This window comes from Drosophila virilis, chromosome 5 (assembly GCF_030788295.1).
Source record: "Drosophila virilis strain 15010-1051.87 chromosome 5, Dvir_AGI_RSII-ME, whole genome shotgun sequence".
NCBI classification, from domain to species: Eukaryota; Metazoa; Arthropoda; class Insecta; order Diptera; family Drosophilidae; genus Drosophila; species Drosophila virilis.
Window position 1 is genome coordinate 19,713,776 of NC_091547.1, and position 20,725 is coordinate 19,734,500.

General features: G+C 44.4%; 4 protein-coding genes across 9 annotated transcripts; 2 read left to right on the forward strand and 2 right to left on the reverse strand.

Annotated features, from left to right (window-relative positions):
• Positions 1–28: 28 nt before the first annotated feature.
• LOC6626070 (sodium-dependent nutrient amino acid transporter 1) lies at positions 29–5,012 on the reverse strand. 3 transcript variants are annotated; one of them, XM_032437233.2, is made up of 7 exons: positions 4,859–5,012; positions 3,295–3,432; positions 2,922–3,231; positions 2,427–2,646; positions 1,816–2,190; positions 425–1,163; positions 29–368 (listed from the first exon to the last, which is right to left on the reverse strand). In XM_032437233.2, the coding sequence occupies exons 2-7, from the start codon at positions 3,388–3,390 to the stop codon at positions 225–227; spliced, it is 1,884 nt and encodes a 627-aa protein (XP_032293124.1). In that variant the 5' UTR covers positions 3,391–3,432; positions 4,859–5,012; the 3' UTR covers positions 29–224. The 3 variants fall into 3 exon arrangements, with proteins under 3 accessions (XP_032293124.1, XP_002049378.1, XP_070065906.1); XM_002049342.4 differs by having other exon boundaries at positions 3,295–3,435; positions 4,859–5,004; XM_070209805.1 differs by lacking the exon at positions 4,859–5,012 and adding an exon at positions 4,644–4,692.
• Positions 5,013–5,262: 250 nt separating this feature from the next.
• On the reverse strand, positions 5,263–8,826 carry salto. 4 transcript variants are annotated; one of them, XM_015174263.3, is made up of 11 exons: positions 8,651–8,826; positions 8,498–8,583; positions 8,024–8,423; positions 7,654–7,953; positions 7,425–7,585; positions 7,052–7,368; positions 6,689–6,997; positions 6,347–6,635; positions 6,080–6,282; positions 5,712–5,823; positions 5,486–5,625 (listed from the first exon to the last, which is right to left on the reverse strand). In XM_015174263.3, the coding sequence occupies exons 1-10, from the start codon at positions 8,676–8,678 to the stop codon at positions 5,760–5,762; spliced, it is 2,157 nt and encodes a 718-aa protein (XP_015029749.1). In that variant the 5' UTR covers positions 8,679–8,826; the 3' UTR covers positions 5,486–5,625; positions 5,712–5,759. The 4 variants fall into 4 exon arrangements, with proteins under 4 accessions (XP_002049377.2, XP_015029747.1, XP_015029749.1 ...); XM_015174262.3 differs by having other exon boundaries at positions 5,712–5,847; positions 8,651–8,825; XM_002049341.4 differs by lacking the exon at positions 5,712–5,823 and having other exon boundaries at positions 5,263–5,625; positions 6,689–6,985.
• A 1,322-nt stretch (positions 8,827–10,148) lies between these two features.
• LOC6626068 (spondin-1) lies at positions 10,149–14,458 on the forward strand. Its single transcript, XM_002049340.4, has 7 exons — positions 10,149–10,344; positions 11,305–11,564; positions 11,627–12,015; positions 12,071–12,532; positions 12,592–12,763; positions 12,822–12,943; positions 12,999–14,458. Exons 2-7 carry the CDS (start codon positions 11,387–11,389, stop codon positions 14,310–14,312), a joined length of 2,637 nt encoding a protein of 878 aa, XP_002049376.1. The 5' UTR covers positions 10,149–10,344; positions 11,305–11,386; the 3' UTR covers positions 14,313–14,458.
• Positions 14,459–15,284: 826 nt separating this feature from the next.
• Positions 15,285–18,410, forward strand: LOC6626067 (spondin-1). Its single transcript, XM_002049339.3, has 6 exons — positions 15,285–15,495; positions 15,558–15,949; positions 16,151–16,363; positions 16,426–16,683; positions 16,741–16,906; positions 16,964–18,410. Exons 1-6 carry the CDS (start codon positions 15,321–15,323, stop codon positions 18,364–18,366), a joined length of 2,607 nt encoding a protein of 868 aa, XP_002049375.1. The 5' UTR covers positions 15,285–15,320; the 3' UTR covers positions 18,367–18,410.
• Positions 18,411–20,725: the final 2,315 nt, after the last annotated feature.

The following is a 20,725-nucleotide window of genomic DNA, read 5'->3' on the forward strand; positions in this document are numbered from 1 at the left end:
ATTAACATAATTAAACGATTGCAAAACAGAAATCTGCCTAAAAATGTTAGTTTTTAATTCTTTTCATAACTTAAAAGCTAAAAACGCTCTAAGCAAACGAAAATCAATTAAATTTTTGCGGTTTGTATTTTCGGTTATTTCAAGAAATAAAGCGTACAAAAGTATTTTCAAAATGCAGACAAATTAGTTTTAAAAATAAATTGAAATACTGTCGAACTCTACAATTAACCAAAGATGTTGTCAAAAAAGAAGCCGCCGCGTTGCCGCTTGGACTCCACCACGCGCTGACGGTGCAGCAGATAAGCCTGCAGCTGCTGCGGCTGACGTGGACCCCAATTCGCCGTGGGCTGCAGCGAAAGTTGGAGTTTCTGCGGGCAGGAAAAGCTTTAGGCAAAATACAACCAAATTCATCTATAAGACTTACGCTGCGAAAGCTCTGGCCAGGCTGTTGGTAAATCATGTAGAGCGCCCAGAAAGGCAGCTGCGCCACGCCCAGACCCCAGATAAGCCAGCCAGCCATATAGGCTGCCTGTGGATAGGCGACGCCTTTGTATGTGAGCGGCTCATAGCTGACCAGCATATAGATTAGCACGAGGAACATCAAGCCGGGCGCCACAATGGCCCAGCAAATGCGCCAATAGAAACTGGTTTTCACGTTCAGCATAAACTCAATGTCGCTGCACAGACGCTTTACGCCGTAAATCCAGGACACGGCCAGCAGCTCGACAATGGCCAGCACCAGGGCAATGAATGTGCAACCATAGAAATCCACCAGATTCAGTATAAACTGCCCGCCAGGCGTCATGTAGACCAGGCCGCACACAAAACCAATCACTGAGGCGCCAGTGGCCAGCTGCCAGTGTGGCAGCTGGGGAAAGCGATCCTTGACCACATTGATCACACAGGTGGCCATGCCTATATTACTGCCAATGCCCAGCACCAGCAGCATGAAGAAGAAGAGCACGGCAAACAGCTGCGGCAAATACTTAAACTTGGCTATAGCCTCCGGATACGAGATAAAGGCCAAGCCAGCGCCGCCCTTGACCACCTGCGATATGTCCGTGGTGTTTGTCTCGTGCGCCAAATTGCCCAGAATGCCAAAGATGATGCAGCCGGCCAAAATGGAGGTAAACGAATCTATAGTTGTGATAATGATGACATCTCTGTGTTGGAAAAGCTTTAGTGAGTATTATTATTCATCAACTTACGTTTCTATTGTACAGCTTGATATGATAAAATATATCTTTCTATAAATTTCCACTTATTTTTATACCCTGAACCCATTAAAAATGGGTGTAAGGGTATATTGTATTTGTGCAAAATCCAAATGTATGTAACAGGCAGAAGGAAGCATCTCCGACCCCATAAAGTTCATACATATATTCTTGATCAGCATCAAAAGACGAGTCGATCTAGCCATGTCCGTCTGTCTGTCCGTCCGTCCGTCCGCCCACATATAAGAGCTATAGACTTGAAATTTTAGATGTAGGTGCTCCTAGTGCCTGCGCAGATCGAGTTTGTTGCCGATAATCGATAACTTACTCCGTTTACAAGCAATCGATAAAAACGTCCCTAAACTTGACATATAGCTTCTAAAATAGAATATATATATGCATTTGATGTTGGAAGATGTTGGTCGGGAGCTCCCGACTAGAACCTCTCACTTGTTTACCAATAATTTAACTAAACTCCGTCTAAATAAAAATTTGGTAACCAAGCTCTTACGGCTTAAGCTCTAAGTAAGTCATCAATCAGTCAATCAATCAATCAGTCAGTCAGAACGCATTTATATATATTATAATTTCTAGTACTTACTTGTGCACACGCTTATTGAAGTCGTTAAAGGAGGCATACATGATCAGTGTGCCAAAGCAAATGGCCAGGGAGAAGAACATCTGCGTTATGGCCGCATACCAAACATGCGGATTGAGCAGCTGGCTCCACTGTGGCTGTATGAAATAGGCAATGCCCTGCCAGGCGCCCGGCAAGGTTACGGCTCTGACCAACAGGATCAGCATGATGACATAGGGAAAGAGTGCCAAGAAGTAGGATGCTTTGCCTGAGCTGCGTATACCCTTGAACAAGGTGAGGGCAATGATGATCCAGGTGACCAGCAAGCAGATGACCAACTCCCAGCTGGGCGTGCCGAGACCCTCATCCAAGTTTTCCGGCTCACGCAGCACTGTGCGCCTGCAAGTGGAACAAAGATGGTCAACAAGTTATATATTTGACGCATCTAGCTCGAATAATCTCGAGAGCCGAGGCTAAAAATCGATAATTATCGAATATGAGTTATTGATAAATGTTAAACAATCCTCCTAGCTCCTCTAATCCCAGAGATAGTGCAGATGAGCAGACAGATCTTCATCGTGAATATATGTAGCTTAAATAGGAGATGCTTCAATATACGTTTAAATAATTCTTACGTAAAATATAACTCCGCTGAGGATATACCATGGACTGGAGTACTGCTGTTGTTGCCAGCAGCTCCGGTCGCTACACACTGAGTGCCCCACTCCATGAGGCAGTACGTCCAGGGTAGCACATCGGAAAAGGAGACCACCAAATAGCGTATGGTCAGGGCCATGATGCAGGCATAATATGTGGTAGCCAATGCGGTTGAGTACACCTGGCCATAGGCCACACCTGGAAGTTAGCAAAAGTCTAGATGAAAACAGAGCAAGAATATATAAAGTGCTAGCAAACATTACCCGGCCTTGCTCGGGTAAAATAATTTAATTCATTGAAAGTTTGTTAAACTTATAATACCTGATTTTAAAATGTTGTATTAATTCATTTAAGGTCCTCGAATGTGTCTTATATAAATTAATCAAGCAGTCAATCAATCAGTCAGTCTGTCAACCAGTTTTTTATAGCCATACACTTATACTACACTTACATCTATATCAAACTAAGTGTACCTTTAAAAATGGGCGCCATATCAAAAGCGCCAATGCAGCCTCGACTGCAGAACTGTCCAACGATAACCTCCAGATAGTAGATCGGTCGACCCACCAGTAACAGCACCACCAAATAGGGTATAAGAAAGGCACCGCCGCCATTTTCCAGCGCTATAAAAGGAAAACGCCAGACATTGCCCAGGCCCACACTCAAGGCTATGCAGGAGAACAGAAACTCAACACCCTTGCCCCAAGTGTCCCGTGTGGTGGCATGCCCCTCCGTTAGCTGCTCGCGTCCCTCCTCGCTGCTGCTGCTGCTGTCCATGGTCAACTGTGAATCGATTTGGTATATGATTATTTCCTGGTTGTCTCAATTCCTTGATCTTTAACTCACCAATTCGCTGGTGTAGACCACGCAATCCCTTTCGTTCGCCAACTTTATATTTCCATCTATCAATTTATTAAGTTTGGAGAATTGTGTGCTATCCATATTTGGGTTGAAGCGTCAAGCGATGCAAGAAGTGAAGTGCATCTGCTAGAATGAATGAGATTTTTATAGGCCACACACGCCTGTAGATTATAATGTAGGGCTTGCGATAACAACAGATAGATACATTGTTAATATCGTTAGAGATCTAGTAAAATATGATAAGCCTGCAATTGTAGCTAGCACTGATTGTAAAATTGTGAATAGTGAATGTCCACAAATATCTTTTGATAAACAATTGATATGAGATGCGGAATAACTACACTTTATTCTCTAACTATCTGCAAAGCACCAGAACTCCCTGGCAAGGCAAGGTTAACGCATCTAACAACCAGGATAAGTCTTTAGAAAAACAAAAAAAATTTGCAATGCGCATTACACCTCCCTTTTTATTACAAAAATATATTTAAATTTACTTGCAATGAATTTCACAGATTCTTTCGAACACTGAAAGGGAAATACGCAAAGTGCACTCTACAGATACGCAATTCTCGATGATCGGTACCTCTTTCTACTTGTGCGAATCCCGTGGAAACCCGTATTAACGTGCACCTACATCATATGAGGTAACTACAGGCAAAATTTCAGATTCAGACACAAAGATATAAAATAAGCTCGAAAGCAGACAACATTGATCATTTCGTCGCATTGCTGATAGAGCTACCGAGAGCAGCAGCTTTGTGTTTTGGGCAACAAACTCTTATCACATCTTGTCATTTTTTCCGAATTCTTGTTTGTGAAGTTCAATGCACATGCGTTAAGCAATTACGTTGTGTAGTGATCAGTTCCCTAAGGTGTCTGGGTAATTATTCTTTAAACCTCTCAACTATAATCAAAGTGGGTGCACACTTGATATATATAGATATTTTCAAAAGCAAGCCAGTCTTTAAATAGGATTAGGTTTTTAGGCTACAAGTCAAAGATATTTTTATAATATATAATTAACTGGATAAGACAATCAACATGCTACGCATAATAAACTGAAGCTTCTTTTATTCAACCCAATTCCAAACTTATTCCAACTTTTTATCAAGGGATTTTGTTTAATAAATCTTTGACAAACACAGATAAAAAGACATCCCAAATGTTTTGGAATCTCAAACACCTTAGATTTCTTCTGGTACCTCATATTTGTACTATGTATGTAGCAGTTCGTCGAGTTGATGATACTCAACTAAGATCACATCTTAAAAGTTTGGCCTTTATTTACATATTCTTATCATCTAGTAAATGCTACATTTTGGAGCGATATTTACAAATTTTGATAGCCTCTGAACTTGTAACTAGCACTTCACTTTTATAAATCTTTATGCTGACGGAATGAACACAGAATAACCCGATCAGAAATAATATCACACATCCATAAGGGCACCTTTTGTTAATCTAAATTTAATTTAACCCATTGAGTGTGTCACAAAGAAATCAATATAAGCTGGAATACTTTATAAAGGCCAAGTAAATATTTGCGTACCACTTGAATTAAAAGAGAAACACGCGGTCACCCATCTTTAAATAAATGCTTATATCCACGTATTTTTAATTTTTTTATGATAGTCAAAATTGGATTTCACTTTGTTGACGAGTTACTGTCAACCGCCAGAGACTAGCTGCGTTTCGCGACTAAACCGAAACATAACTGATAAGCTATAAAGAAATCTAGGCGGAAATCTCTTTGAGGGCGTAGGCTCGTTAAATCTTTGCAAAGATTATGCTGAAAATTTTGCATATATTTTCAGTCGGAATTTTGCTTATATATCCAGTTAGATCTAGTTGATTTTCATGCTCGGTGCGACCCTGAGCTCAAAATGCAAAATCATTTCAATTTAAAAATTTCGTTTTATGTGCCCGCCGACCCATTAAATATACTTATTTACATACAAAAATATAAAGCCGATCTATTGGTAATTACAAAAACATGAAAATCTAGGTTTACAAAGACAATAATTTAGATGAGTATATATATATATATATGAATATATATATAGGTAAATATATATGTATGTTTTATCTGTATGTAGGGAAAACTTTTAATAACTAAAGAAAGAGTCTATCGATTGTGGCGCATTAATTGCTGCTAGTCGCTAAATATATATAATATAATATTATTCTTCTAGTAGAAGTTGCGGTTGTTTATGCTTTTTGTTGCGTTTAGAACGTAGACTTAACACCTCATGAGCTGGCACTGGCTCAAATATGTTTTGCCCATTGTTGCCAATTAGAATTTTGACATATATGTGACTGCAAATATAAGAAAAGAACATTTGAAATATTTATATATATATATATATATTGTACTATGAATGCTCGTAACAAGTGCCGCTTACCATAATAATACATTGGTAATTTTGTTAATTGTATTGTCTTATTTTGGTTTATTCCAGCAGAATGTCTGCAACTTCCGCATCGCTGACTTCACTGCCTAACATTAGGTTATTTCTGCGATGAGACAGTATTGAAGAACTGTAAATTAAAATGGTTACTCATAATCAAGGTTGCAATCCGGCTCTGAACCGCACAAGCTCGAACCCGATATTCCATTTAAACTGAATTTAAGCCCAGAAAATGGGAGTAACATAAATGTGGCAAACCAGGCTCGAGCCATGAACAGAAATAAATGAAAATTTTGATTGAATATCTAGCGTACTTGTTACGAGTTGAGCAGGTTCTTTAAGCTACTCACTACTCTACTTACACGGTACGACGTAAATGGTCGAGTTCGTCCTTGAGCAGCGCATTCTTTTCGCCCAGTTTTGTGTGTAGCTTGACGCTGCGCGCATTGCTCTCCTCCAACAGCTTGATGACGTGCTCCTGGCTATGCAGTTTGGTTTGCTTTGTACTGAGCGTCGAGCATAGATTCTGGAACTGCTCATTCGTGGATGCCAGCTCGTTGGATATCTGTTGACCGAGAAAAGCCGTTAAAAGTTAGCTACATACATTTATAAATATCCTTGCTATTAACCTGGGTAATGAGCGTATTTTTATCGCTAGTTTGAGACATAATTTCATTAATCTTGCGATTGCTCTCCTGTTCGCGTTGCTTCATCTCCTGATCCAGATAATTAATGCGCTCACCGCGCACGGCCAACACTTGCCTATGATGTTCGATCTGTTCCTCGAGTCGCCCAATTTTAAGCTCCGCCTTGCGCAGCGCTTCCTGCTTAAGCTCCAATTCATTGCGCAGCGTTTGCTCCGCCTGCTCCTGTGTTGTCAGACGTGACTGTTGGCGCATCAGCTCCGACTGCAGCTCACTGCGGACTGGGATTTGGAATTTTTACTATAAAATATCTAAAATTTCAATAACCTTATTTGCGCCGCTTCCTGCCCGTTGCTCATTATTGACTCCGTTTGCCCCTCCTGCCAATTCTTATGTTGCTCCAGCTCGTGCAGCTGTCGCCTCTGTTCAGCTATTTGCCGATCCTTGTCGGCCACAATTAATGTCAATTCCTCTGTTTTCTTTTTCAGGAATAAACGATCCGCGTCTGCCTGATAAAGTTGCGCCTGCAAGTCCTCAATGCGCTCCAACTGCGTGTTGATCGTCTGCCTCAAACCATCTATGCCGGCATCGTTCTCCTTCAGACGTTGATTCAATACCTTTGTGCTGTTGGCATTACTTGATAAATAAGATTTTAACCGATTTTTCATCAACACTCTTCACATGGCTTACACTTTTTTCATTTGCTTCAAATCACTGCGCAGTTCATCAATGACGCTGGTTTGCTCCACCAGCGAGATATTCTTGTCGGCCAGCTCCAGGGCGAGATCATTGTTGCGCTTTTGCGAAGACTCGAGCATTTTTTTAAGATCCTCTCGATTTTTGCGCACATCGGCAATATCCAAATCCAGCTTGGCATTAGTACATTTTAGCTGGGTATTTGCTGCGCTTAACTCGCAAACCTGGCGCACCAGACTCGAGTTATCCTCCTTGCCAGCGGCGCTGCACATTTGCATCAGCTCATTGTCGACGGCAACCAGCTTATTGTTCTGCATGGAGTGATTTGTTTGGGAATATAATTTAAATGAGTATTTTAATCATTTACCAGCTCTCCGTTTAACTTAATGCGCAGCTCTTCGCGGCAAGCGGCCACTGTAGCCTCATCTTTGGAAAGCTGCACGGATGCGAACTGCTCGAAAATGAATTTGAAGCCAGCCTTGAATACATCATGGCACAGATGCTTGAAATCATTCACCGATTGAACAGCTATGGTGCAGGGAGGGAGGGAGGGAGGTAGGATAAATCTTTTAGGCTGACAAAATCACAGCTCTCACGTAGATTCTTGGGCAGGGCAAGCAAGTCATCATTGTGCACCAGCACCTTGCAATTATCATTGTGCACTATGGTAACCAGCTTGTAGGCATATCCATAGCCCTTCTCACGAAAGCTGGCCGCTTTCTGCATAAACTCTGACTGCATGTCCTCCAATTGCTTTTGCAGCGCCTCCAGCGGCTGTGGACATGGTGTCGGCTCAATCGCCTCCTGTGGTGAATGAAGACTCATCGATGTGAGGCTGGGTTCTTTCTTTCTCGTTCGCGGCAAGGGTGCTGGCGTGGGCGAGCTCACCTGGGCAGCTATTTCAGGCGGAGGCATGGCGGGAGAGAGTGTTAAGCAAAATTTAAATTGGAATTTGAAGCCACCCACCATTTTCTCCATTTTCAGCGTGACAACGACTTATTCTTTGCTCTGTAAGCTGATTCAATCGAGGCTTCGTGAATTTGTTCTTCAGCTTGGGCAACACCTCCTCCGAGTCGGCGTCCGTGCGGCGAGAGATCATGCTTGTTGTGGACTTTACAACTTCTAAGCAAGTCACGGGCGCCGGCGAGGGAGGTGGCGAGGAAGGCCGCGAGGATGGCCGTGAGGAAGGCCGCGAGGGAGCGCGCGATGGAGCTTGCGATGGCGTCACCGAAGGAGTCACCGAAGGAGTCACAGATGGAGTAATCGGGTTGTTGACTTTGTTGCCTTTGTTGCTGTTATTGTTGGAGCCTAGAACGCCTGCAGCTCTCCTTTCATTGATAGGCATTCGCTTGAACGGCGGCTTTGGCTGTGAATAGAACAAAATAATTAGCAATTAACCGAATATGTTATACTCTTGGAGCTGGAACTCATGGGACTCACGTGCTGAGCTTTTGTTGCTTCTTGCTTTTTGGCTTCGGACGCAACAGTCCTATTTGTTACATTTTTGCCGTTAACTTTTTGCGGCACTGCAACAAGAAGGTTAACAAATATGTCTTAGTTAGTCCAAATCTTTCGTTTGTTCTGTCTGCTTACCACGTGATACAACAGCGGAATTTTGCATTTTAGCTATAACCCTGATGATCTTTAGTCTTATCTATGTATTATGGTTCCAAAAAATAACCGACTGACTTCATAAATCTGCTAAGATCTAGAAATAAAAATATACAATTTCGAAATACGAAACGCAGCGGTGTACTGTTTGATGTTGAATGAATAAAAAAATGTCTAACAAATACTTTAGACAGCTAAATGACAATTGACTGGATAGCCTGCTTGCTGTAAGTAGAACTCAGAAGAAATGTCAGCAAGAACATAACTAATCCCTAATTGATTGAACAGGCTTATTTCTGTTGTTGCCGCAAATTGGAGATGAGCATTAGGAAAATCCTTGGAAAACCAGTGCAACAAAACTATTACAAGAATGTCTTCTGTGATGATAAGCGACTCTTCAGGGTCCTCAATTTCAGAAAATAGAAAAAGCAAAACTCCTTGGCTTCAATAAACAAAAAATAATGGAAAACAGCACAGGGGCAAGGGCTGTAAGGTACCCTCGAATACAAACAACCAAAGCTAAGATATTTAAGAATCTTAATGCAAATAATCCGTTCATAAAACTTTCTCCAACAAGCGCGTTTTATCACTTTTTGAAATCCCTGTTAATTGGAAAAAAAGTAAGTTCTCTAGCTAGGCAATTAGGTTTTCCTGTTAAAAAAATATCATTAGTATGATTTTCCGACCAATTGTTTCCAAAGTGTCACGAAGATTGAAGTCTGAAAGCCAACTCGGCTACATATATTGATCAATAATACTTATATATACCAACATATAATGAAGTATAATTATTATTGATATCTTCTATGCGTTACATATTTGTTGATAAAATTATACAACCATTTTCAAAGAGTTGGCATTAACGGATTTTTCATATTCCAAAAATGAATAGTTACTTGTAAGGCTTTTCGCTTTGGCATGGACTTTTGTATGCTATATTTAAGGTCTACAAAATTCATTAAAATTTGTCTATAACCATCCTAGTTAATCTAGAATAAGTTTCCCATACATAGTGCAAGCACTCAGAACTAGAGCACTCTTAATTAAATTAAGCTAAGCTCGGAATATGCTTAACTAGGATCAGATCCAGTCTCTTGTTTATCATTTCAAGCAACCAAACTTTGTGCAGACCCTGCACCTCAACAGAAGCTATTTCTCGCTATCTTGAACCACTGTGCTGGCAACGCGCCAGTCAACATGTTCTTTCCTTCGCTTGTGGTTGAGTTGCGCCACGTTCTGCATGAGTTTGTTTAGAATAGCGGGATGAAAACAAAAAAGTCCAACAATCAAAATATCAACAAATGCGAAATTGGCAAATGGACGCTAAAGCAGAGCAACAAAAGGGGCAAAGCCAAACGTTGCTCTGTTGGGCACCCACTCAATGGCCTCCCGGCTGCCACCTCACACGAATTGCTGCACATCGGGGAAAATAATTGAAAATTGAGTCGTTTAAGGCAGCTCGTGCAATTTGCATTTCAGTTGCGTTTCGAGCGCCAATCGAGACGGTCGTGAATATAATACATTCGTGAATAGTTTGGATTTTGAGTGCATTTAGAATTAGTGAAAAAAAAAGACTATCACAGTTTTTAGCTGATATGCTATATATATGAAAAGTAATTCAGTGTAAATATGCTGTAAACAGTTTCGTCACAATTCCGATTTACAACCGATAGCACGTAAGTTGTCAAGCGTCTGCGATTTGTAGAGGTCGTAATGCCACCGACGAAACCCTAAAAGTGATTTTAATGATAAGTTTTTCTAATGAAATTGATTTCCTTGCTGTCGCTGCCCGCTGACACATTTGCCTTTTTATTTTGCAATTTTCCAATTGAATTTAATCAGTGACGTATTTGCTGATGTACCTCTTATGTTGGCCTGTGCTTATTCCGAGAGACCACTCTCTGCCGCTCCGCAATGGACGGGCGAGCGAGAAAGCGCATGAAAACATTTACGGGGAGGTTTATTTGCAGAACTTTCGAAACTTTCACCCTAAGGGTATAATTTTCGGCTTTATTGTATTGGCACTTCTGTTAAATATATGAATATGAATTGGAATTGAATTTATTTTTAATATTTATACTAAGTATTTATTATTATCCAGATAGTATTGTGTTCAGCAAGTCTTGCAATGTCAAGAGCAATTGCAATTAATCAACATTCCCAACCAGATCTGTTTGTGTGTGTGTCACTCTGACACTCGATACAGCAGATACTATGCAAAGCAATTAAATAGCTAAACAAGCTATGGAAATAGCAAAAATGGTTTCCGCATTTGTGGACCAGAGTGCTCTAGTCGGGCCTAGCCGAATATGTGATACCACACACACACTAGGGGAAATAAATTCCTGATAAATTTCTGTGATTCTATCCCAATATTAATGCAATTTTCAAGTACTTATTATGGCATTCAAAAGTGTGTGAAAGGTTCTACTTTCCAAACAGCGAATTTTTAAAATTGTAAGTGGAATAGGGGAAGATATCAGCAAAGTAAAATATATACTCTATAGCGCAGATAATAAGTTCGAGTTATGCCCAAATTAAAAAAATGGAAGGTTATAACGAAATGTATAGTGTATAACAACCTCTCGGTTCCAGTCTAAACATAGAACACATAATTAATGGCGTTTTAATTGCAGTTCCCAGAAGCGAAAGACACAGAGTAAAAGCGAGAGAGAGAGAGAGGGAGAGAGGGAGACCCAAACCCTCCACACAAGCGCAATGTTGAGATTCACATGCATCTTCGTTTTATTGGCAACCACCTGCTGCTTGCCCCTGATCCAAGCGTGCAGCCGTGTGCCACAGGGCGTCACCGCTGCCAAATCGCCAGTGGATGAGAACTTTGTGCTTTCCGTGGCGGGAAATGCACAGAGCTATGTGCCCGGCCAGAAATATAATGGTAAGTGAACCAAAAAATAAAACCTCAGTTGGAGAGAGATATGTACATTTTCCACTTGCCAGTCACGCTGAGCGCCTACTCGGGTCTGTCGTTTGTAAGCTTTATGCTCGCACTGGAAATGGAGTCTGGCGATGCTGAGAATGAGCCCAATGCCATGGGCGCCTTTGAGATAAGCGACTTGTCGGAGACACGCTTCAGTCCGCGCTGCGCCAATGTCGTGGAGAACACAAATACAAATCTGAAGACACACGTCGAGATCGTCTGGGCAGCTCCAACCATGCCGGGTCAAGGTTGTGTGCTCATCCGTGCAACGGTCGTGCAACATCGCGATGTTTGGTTCATGGATGATGGTTTGCTGACCAAACGCATGTGCGAGGAGGAGGTGGATGATATCAATACACAGCCCAGCATTGTGGATCCCTGCTGTGCCTGTGATGAGGCCAAATATGAGGTGGGCATTTAGATATTCAAAAACATGCCAGCCATTAGATGAGCTTCGCTTTCAGCTAACTTTCGAGGGTAAATGGTCACGCCACACGCATCCCAAGGACTTTCCTGCCAATAGCTGGCGCACAAGATTCAGCGACATTATTGGCGCCTCCCACACCATTGACTATCGCTTCTGGCAGTATGGTGAGCTGGCCAGCGAGGGTTTGCGCGAGGTCGCCGAACATGGCTCCACGCGGACCTTGGAGAGTGAGCTGAAGGATCAGAGCGATCACATCAGAACGATTATCAAGGCGCGCGGCATTGCCTATCCAAATGTGACGGGCAAGACATTTGCCGTCTTTCGCGTGGACTCGCATCATCATTTGATATCATTGGTCTCCATGGTGGATCCATCGCCCGATTGGATTGTGGGCGTCTCTGGACTGGAGCTCTGTTTGCCCAATTGTTCGTGGGTAGAGAACAAGGTGCATAATCTGTATCCCTGGGATGCGGGCACGGATAGTGGTCCTTCCTATATGGTCAGTTATACCTTACGAACTCCTGCATTCTGTTTATTCACAGTATTTTTCTTGCACAGTCTGCGGATCAGCCTCAGGTGCCACCCGATGTGGTGCGTCGCATCAAGTCCAACTATCCCAATGATCCACGCTCGCCCTTCTATGATCCCACGGGCGCAGAGATGAAGCCGCTGGCCACTTTACACATAAACAGGCGCCGTCTTTATGAGAAGAATTGCGAAGCAGCTGACAGTAGGCTTTCTTGATCAAAATATTTGCAACTTTAGCAACTGATTTTGCTATTCCACAGCGGAGCAGCTGCCTTCGGAATGCGGCACAACCGCTTGGACTCGCTGGGATGAGTGCAGCGCCAAGTGTGGACCTGGCAAACAGTACCGAACGCGCGAGTTTAAGAATCCTACGGTGGCCATGGTAAGTGTAACCTCTCAGTTAACTGGATTATCCACCAACTAGCCCAATTTTATAGCGTCACAGATGCAACAATGCTCTGCGTGAGGAGAAACACTGCATGGGCCGCAAGTGCGCTTCGTTTAACGAGGAGATGCCGGAAGGTACGCAGCCCGAGGCGGAACTGCCCGGCACCGATCCCGAGTGCGGGCTATCCGAGTGGACTGAGTGGTCCTCGTGCACGGTGACCTGTGGCACGGGTGAAATGATACGCACCCGCCACTATCTCAATCGGCGAGCCAAGAAGAAATGCCAGAAGGCAAGCAAGGCGCGACTACAGGAGAGTAGGCCCTGCGAGGCCAGCGACTGTGGCGGCGACATTGGCAACGGGGCGGGCGGCGATGCCGAGCAGGAGGAAGATCAGCCCGAGGCGGCCGATGGTGAGGCTGGCTCTGCAGAGAAGCGCTCGCTATTTCGCAACTTCCAAAGCTACAGTCAACGCAGAGAGGACTATATACCGCCAGTGTGCGGTGTGTCACCATGGTCGGACTTCTCGCCCTGCCTGGGACCCTGCGGCGGCACGGGCAAACGTCAGCGCATGCGTAAAGTGTGGAACAACAATGAGGTCTACGGTGTACGCGATCCCAACGACGATGGCAGCGATCCCTGTCGGCATATCAAGCTGCTCGAAGAGGTCAACTGCACGAATCCCAGCTGTGACACCATTGTGCCCTCCTTCTGTTACGAGACGCTACGCGAGAGCCACTGTCGTGACAGCGATGTGGCAAACTATTGGTACTATGATCATGTGAGCGATCAGTGCGCCATTTACTGGTCGGATCGCTGTGACACCAACCAGAACAAGTTCAAGTCGAAGGAGCAGTGTGATGAGACCTGTCGCCTGCCCCGACACAAAATGGAGCTGCAGCACGAACGCCTCAGCTCGGAGCAGCCGCAACGCGTCGACTGTCTGGTGTCCGAGTGGATCGCGCACAGCTGCAATGCCAGCTGCGGCGATGGCGTCCAGTTGAGAACGCGTCGCGTGCTCCGCACACCCAAGTACGGTGGCAAACAGTGTCCCAAGCACCTGGTGCGCCTGGATCGCTGCTATCAGCGCTGCGACGACATGTACTCGGTGAGCGGCGCCTTTGGCGAACGGCGTCACATGCCCGCCAAGCTGCAGCCCCTGGAGCCACGGGATGAATGCAACTACTCTGAGTGGTCCGCCTGGACGCCCTGCACCGCCAGCTGCGGCGAGAACTCTGTGCGCCAGCGTACACGCACGCTGCTCAACACCGATCTGAGCTACAAGTGCAAGGACCGGGTCCGCATCGAGAAATGCGTCATGATGCCGTGCATGCTCAGCAGCAATGACGAGAGCGAAAAATGGTGAGGAGGCGAGAATATCCCTCTGATAATACTTATCAATTACTCTAGCTTCAAGTATTAGCTGCTCCTTGTTCGCATGCATACTGGGGCAATGGCTACCGAACTCATTATGTACTCGTATTAATAAATAGCAAAGTTGTTTACAAATAATCTATGTGTGTTTCGATGTTTAAGAGGAAACCCTCTGGAAACCCTCACTTCGGAAGCCCAATGCCTTTTAAAACGAACATTCAAAATTAACTGAAATACAAAAATATGTGGCAACACTTAGTGAATTGTAATGTAAGGTGGCAACACTCTTACGGTAAACGGCCTTTTAAATTTTCTACTACCACATTAAATGAAATGTAATATTTAAAATTATTTCATTTAAATATTAATATTTATTTTTAAGTCCTGTATCCCTGAAAATTGCTTTAAGAGCAAAAGAAAGTTGTGAAAAATGGAAGAATCTAGCCTAGAACTAGTTAGTCAACCTTACGGACTATCCATAAAGATTGATTGCTAATAAGTTTCTTATGGTTAAAATTAGAGGAGTTAGCGAAAAAAAAGAATACAAAAATCGAACTCTTAAGATGTTTGAAGAACTACGAACATCAAAGTACATTCTCATTGTTTATATTTCCGCACTCTTTCTACTCAATTTGGTTTTAACGAATTCGCCATATGTTTGTCGGACTGCTGTTTATCATTGACCTACATAAAATTCTGGACTGCGATGCTTCATTATTTTGGAGCACATGCTACTCTCTAAGTTCAAAGAACCCAAGCAAAATAAATTAATTGGCGCCAAGCGATGCAAAAGACACACGAATCGTTGACAACTTATTGAAGAGCGCGACTCAAAACATTTCAAGTGACGAGCTAGTCAATTAAGATGAGTTCTCAGTCGCGACGCAGTCTGAGAAATAATTAAAACGTTGCGTCAATTATCGAAGCGTTTCACCCAATTTCGACAGTTTCCATTGAGCTGTGGCTGCGACTAGAACTACGAAAAGCGAGCCTAAAGAAAATGTGCCGAATCCTGTTGATGTTTATTCTGTGTCTGGCGTGCCTTCAGGTTGTCAGCGGTGGCTGCAATCGCATACCACAGGGCGCCACCGGAGAACGTTCGGCAGTCGATGATAATTTTAAAATACTAATCGATGGCAATCCAACGACCTATATACCCGATCATCAGTACAATGGTGAGCTGAGCGCACAGAACTAGCCAGAACTATGCAATTTTCAACTATATACATTTTCCTAGTATCCCTCTCCTGTCCGATCAGCATGAAGTTCATCAGCTTTACTCTGGTCGTGGAGAGCGAAGATCACGCTGGAGCCTACAATGCTCAAGAGATGACTGGACATTTTGAGCTGTTTAGCAATGCCGAGACCAGATTTAGTACTGGCTGCGAGAACATGATTGAGAGCACCAATACGAATGCCAAGACACGCATTGATGTCTCCTGGATGGCGCCCAAGTTGCCGGACAGCGGCTGTGTGCTGATCAAGGCGGGCGTGGTGCAGCATCGAGACGTGTGGTTCATCGACGACGGTTTCCTGACCAAACGCATTTGCCCGGAGGAGATCGACGAGCTGAATAGCCTAACGCCAGCGCTGCAAAATTGCTGTGCCTGCGATGAGGCAAAGTATGAGGTGCGTTCCCACGATCTAGAGCTTAGGAATTTGTTCAAAAGTGGAATAGTGGAACGAACCCGGAAGCTATTTCGATCTAGTCCATCTAGCTATGTCTAGCTTATAAAAATTGGTTGAGTTTTGACAGAGTTATGTTTGTGGGATATTTCGATATACGATGTTTTTCTATATATAGAGATATACACCATTTTCCCGATACAGATAATTCTGGAGCGCAAGTGGGCTAGGAATACGCATGCCAAGGACTTTCCGGCGGAGGCTTGGCGAACACGTTTGGGCGAAATAATTGGCGCCTCGCATAGCTACAGCTATCGCTACTGGGCATATGGTGGACGTGCCAGCCAGGGCATGCGTGAGCTGGCCGAGCATGGAGCCACGCGTACTCTGGAGCAGGAGATAAGAGATAATACACAGGTGGGGCAGATCACTAACCAAAGTCCTTTTGCCTGCTTTTACTCAGCTTCTTTATCTTCTAGAATGGCGAGGTTCGCACTATAATCAAGGCACCAGGCATTGGACATCGTCAGAATCTCTTTGGCACAACATTGGCTAATGCGCGTGTGGATTCGCAACATCATCAAATATCCTTGGCCGCCAAAATAGATCCTTCTCCGGATTGGATAGTGGGCGTGGCGGGCTTGGAATTGTGCTTGAGCAACTGTACTTGGCTGGAACGTAAGGTTTTGAATTTATATCCTTGGGACATAGGCACAGACTCAGGTCCTTCATACATGGTGAGCGCGTGACTTTCTTTCGAGTTCAAATCGAGCTAAACCCGTTTATATAAACAGTCAGCCGATCAGCCGCAGGTGCCGCCGGATGTCATACGTCGCATTAGCTCCTCATATCCCAGCGATCATCGTTCGCCTTTCTTTGATGATTCGGGTGCACCAATGAAGCCTCTAGCCACTCTCTACGTGACCAGGAAAAAGTTATACATACGCGAGTGTGAGGAGGGTATGGCATTAGATTATCTGACCTCAACCTTTAACCTACTTAAGTTCTATTCTATAGTGCCACAAGAAGGTCCCCTGGAGTGTGCGACTCACCCTTGGAACGATTGGAGCAACTGCAGCACGCGCTGCGGTCCTGGCTACTCGCAACGCTTTCGCAGCTATAAGAATCCAGCACTTGCGGCCAGCTACAGCTGCGATCGACGCTTGGAGGAAATGCGACAGTGTCAGGGCATGCAATGCGGCACAGAGGATGAGCTGGCAATAGGCGAGCCAGGTGTGGGTAATCCCAATGGTCCGGATACCATAGCCGAGTGTGAGCTGACCATGTGGAGCGATTGGTCACCTTGCTCAAAGACCTGTGGGCGTGGTATTTCCACGCGGACACGTGACTATTACAATCCCCTCGCCAGGTCACGTTGTCAGACAGTCATGCGATTGCCGCTGGAGGAGACTAGGCAATGCAGCGGCGCAGATTGTGGCGGGACTATAGCCGACAATGGCGAACTGGATGGCTTTCCAGAGCCTGACATGTTTGGAGAAACCAACGAAGGTGGATTTGAAAATAGCAGGCCCGGGTATGGCTTGAATAGCTACAACCCAAGGCCGGACATGGATTATGCTGGAGCGGACAGAAACAATGCAGGCTGGAGGGCCAATAATTTAGCTACGCCCATGCCAGCGGAGAGTCCTCGTGGCTACGACAGCAACCGACGACAGCCGTACGAGCTGGAGCGACCCACATCCAATAGCTACCACAATGAGCAGCTACAGGGCAACAGAGGCAAGAGCTACAATGAATACAGAGGCAATAGCTACAACAATTACGATCCAGTCTCTAGCAATAACAACGACTACACCAACACGCTTCAGAGACCCGGCTTTAGTACACGGGCACCATCAGTACGTTACTCGGACCGCCAGCAGGATCCGGGCAACAAGTACAATGTGGTGCAGGACTACTGCTTCGAGAAGCCATTCGCATCCACACAACCTTGTCTGGCCAATCCAGTTATTGTGCGTAACTATTGGTTCTACGATCATGATGATCACGAGTGCAAAATCTTTACCACGGACAATTGCGACGAGAACAACAATCGCTTTCGTACTCTGATGGCATGCGAGGGCACATGTCTTCTGCCCCAAATCAATTTGGCTCGCACAGAGGACAATGATGTGAATCCCTATGCAGGTGGACCAATGCAGCCTATCAATCCCTATGGATCTAGAGCAATGCAGGTCAGCAACTCCTATAGAGCTGGACCAATACAGTCCAGTAACTCCTATGGAGCTGGAGCGATGCAGCCGAACAATCCCTATGAAGCTGGCGCGATACAGCCCATCAATTCCTATGGAGTTGGAGCCGTGCAGACAAGTGAAAGTTTTGGTGAAGGATTTGGAGAACCCATGTCACAGACAAGAAACAAATATAACAATGCCAGGCGTGGTCGTTATGGCAGCTAATCATTTAATAAAGTTAGAGCATAAACTTATTGTAAGCAGTTTTTCTTACATCACGTTTTTTTTTTCAAAATATAGAGCGGTGCAAAAATTGAAACTTTTTCGATGATTTTTTTAATATTTTGGGTAAATAATGGCTGATTTTAAAATGTTATACCTTTTTGAATGCGTACGGATCCCTATCATCAATTGGCATTCAAACAAATTAAACATCGTTTTGTTAAAAAAAAAATGTTGTAGACAAATAACCGATTCGTTCGTAAATTCAACCTTTTTGATGATTTTTTGCAATATTTCCGTAAAATTATGTCCGGTTTTGCAATTTTATACCATTTTTGACTCGTAAAGATCAGTTCTCACGATTGGCATCAAAAAAAGGAAATCCAAAATTTTGACCCAAATCGACAAAATGGCAAAGGGTTACATCACGTTATTTTTCAAAATAGAGGTCGGTGCGAAAATCGAAAATTTTTCGATGATTTATTTTAATATCTCGGGTAATAGCTCCGCGCTGAGATATGACGTTCCAAAACGACATAACTCCGCGCGGAGATATGACATTCCAAAACGACATAACTCCGCGCGGAGATATGACGTTCCAAAACGACATAACTCCGCGCGGAGATATGACGTTCCGAAACGACATAACTCCGCGGGGAGATATGAATTTCCAAAACGACAGAACTCCGCGGGGAGATATGACGTTACAAAACGACATAACTCCGCGTGGAGATATGACGTTCCGAAGCGACATAACTCCGCGCGGAGATATGACGTTCCGAAACGACATAACTCCGCGCGGAGATATGAATTTCCAAAACGACAGAACTCCGCGGGGAGATATGACGTTCCAAAACGACATAACTCCGCGTGGAGATATGACGTTCCAAAACGACATAACTCCGCGCGGAGATATGACGTTCCGAAACGACATAACTCCGCGCGGAGATATGAATTTCCAAAACGACAGAACTCCGCGCGGAGATATGACGTTCCAAAACGACATAACTCCGCGTGGAGATATGACGTTCCAAAACGACATAACTCCGCGTGGAGATATGACGTTCTAAAACGACATAACTCCACGTGGAGATATGACGTTCCAAAACGACATAACTCCACGTGGAGATATGACGTTCCAAAACGACATAACTCCGCGCGGAGATATGACTTTCCAAAACGACATAACTTCGCGTGGAGATATGACGTTCCAAAACGACAGAACTCCGCGGGGAGATATGACGTTCCAAAACGACATAACTCCGCGCGGAGATAAGAATTTACAAAACGACAGAACTCCGCGGGGAGATATGACGTTCCAAAACGACATAACTCCGCGTGGAGATATGACGTTCCAAAACGACATAACTCCACGTGGACATATGACGTTCCAAAACGACATAACTCCGCGCGGAGATATGACGTTCCAAAACGACATAACTCCGCGTGGAGATATGACGTTCCAAAACGACATAACTCCGCGCGGAGATATGACGTTCCGAAACGACATAGCTCCGCGGGGAGATATGAATTTCCAAAACGACATAACTCCGCGCGGAGATATGACGTTCCAAAGCGACATAACTCCGCGTGGAGATATGACGTTCCAAAACGACATGACTCCACGTGGAGATATGACGTTCCAAAACGACATAACTCCACGTGGAGATATGACGTTCCAAAACGACATAACTCCACGTGGAGATATGACGTTCCAAAACGACATAACTCCGCGTGGAGATATGACGTTCCGAAGCGACATAACTCCGCGCGGAGATATGACGTTTCGAAACGACATAACTCCGCGCGGAGATATGAATTTCCAAAACGACAGAACTCCGCGGGGAGATATGACGTTCCAAAACGACTTAACTCCGCGTGGAGATATGACGTTCCAAAGCGACATAACTCCGCGCGGAGATATGACGTTCCGAAACGACATAACTCCGCGCGGAGATATGAATTTCCAAAACGACAGAACTCCGCGGGGAGATATGACGTTCCAAAACGACATAACTCCTCTTGGAGATATGACGTTCCAAAACGACATAATTCCGCGTGGAGATATGACGTTCCAAAACGACATAACTCCGCGCGGAGATATGACTTTCCAAAACGACATAACTCCACGTGGAGATATGACGTTCCAAAACGACATAACTCCGCGGGGAGATATGACGTTCCAACACGACATAACTCCGCGTGGAGATATGACGTTCCAAAACGACATAACTCCACGTGGAGATATGACGTTCCAAAACGACATAACTCCACGTGGAGATATGACGTTCCAAAACGACATAACTCCGCGTGGAGATATGACGTTCCAAAACGACATAACTCCGCGCGGAGATATGACTTT

Excerpts from the sequence above, each read along its gene's own strand:
- LOC6626070 (XM_032437233.2), bottom strand. The coding sequence starts at position 3,390 with ATGGATAGCACACAATTCTCCAAACTTAATAAATTGATAGATGGAAAT. Across the intron at positions 1,164-1,815 it reads TTCAATAAGCGTGTGCACAA|AGATGTCATCATTATCACAA; the intron begins GTAAGTACTAGA and ends TTTCCAACACAG. Across the intron at positions 369-424 it reads CTGGCCAGAGCTTTCGCAGC|AAACTCCAACTTTCGCTGCA; the intron begins GTAAGTCTTATA and ends TCCTGCCCGCAG.
- salto (XM_015174261.3), bottom strand. The coding sequence starts at position 8,678 with ATGCAAAATTCCGCTGTTGTATCACGTG. Across the intron at positions 8,424-8,497 it reads AAGCAACAAAAGCTCAGCAC|CCAAAGCCGCCGTTCAAGCG; the intron begins GTGAGTCCCATG and ends TTCTATTCACAG. Across the intron at positions 6,636-6,688 it reads CAGGAAGCGGCGCAAATAAG|TGAGCTGCAGTCGGAGCTGA; the intron begins GTTATTGAAATT and ends CCCAGTCCGCAG.
- LOC6626068 (XM_002049340.4), top strand. The coding sequence starts at position 11,387 with ATGTTGAGATTCACATGCATCTTCGTTTTATTGGCAACCACCTGCTGC. Across the intron at positions 11,565-11,626 it reads GCCCGGCCAGAAATATAATG|TCACGCTGAGCGCCTACTCG; the intron begins GTAAGTGAACCA and ends TCCACTTGCCAG. Across the intron at positions 12,944-12,998 it reads AGAATCCTACGGTGGCCATG|CGTCACAGATGCAACAATGC; the intron begins GTAAGTGTAACC and ends CCAATTTTATAG.
- LOC6626067 (XM_002049339.3), top strand. The coding sequence starts at position 15,321 with ATGTGCCGAATCCTGTTGATGTTTATTCTGTGTCTGGCGTGCCTTCAG. Across the intron at positions 15,950-16,150 it reads GCGATGAGGCAAAGTATGAG|ATAATTCTGGAGCGCAAGTG; the intron begins GTGCGTTCCCAC and ends TTCCCGATACAG. Across the intron at positions 16,364-16,425 it reads AGATAAGAGATAATACACAG|AATGGCGAGGTTCGCACTAT; the intron begins GTGGGGCAGATC and ends TTTATCTTCTAG.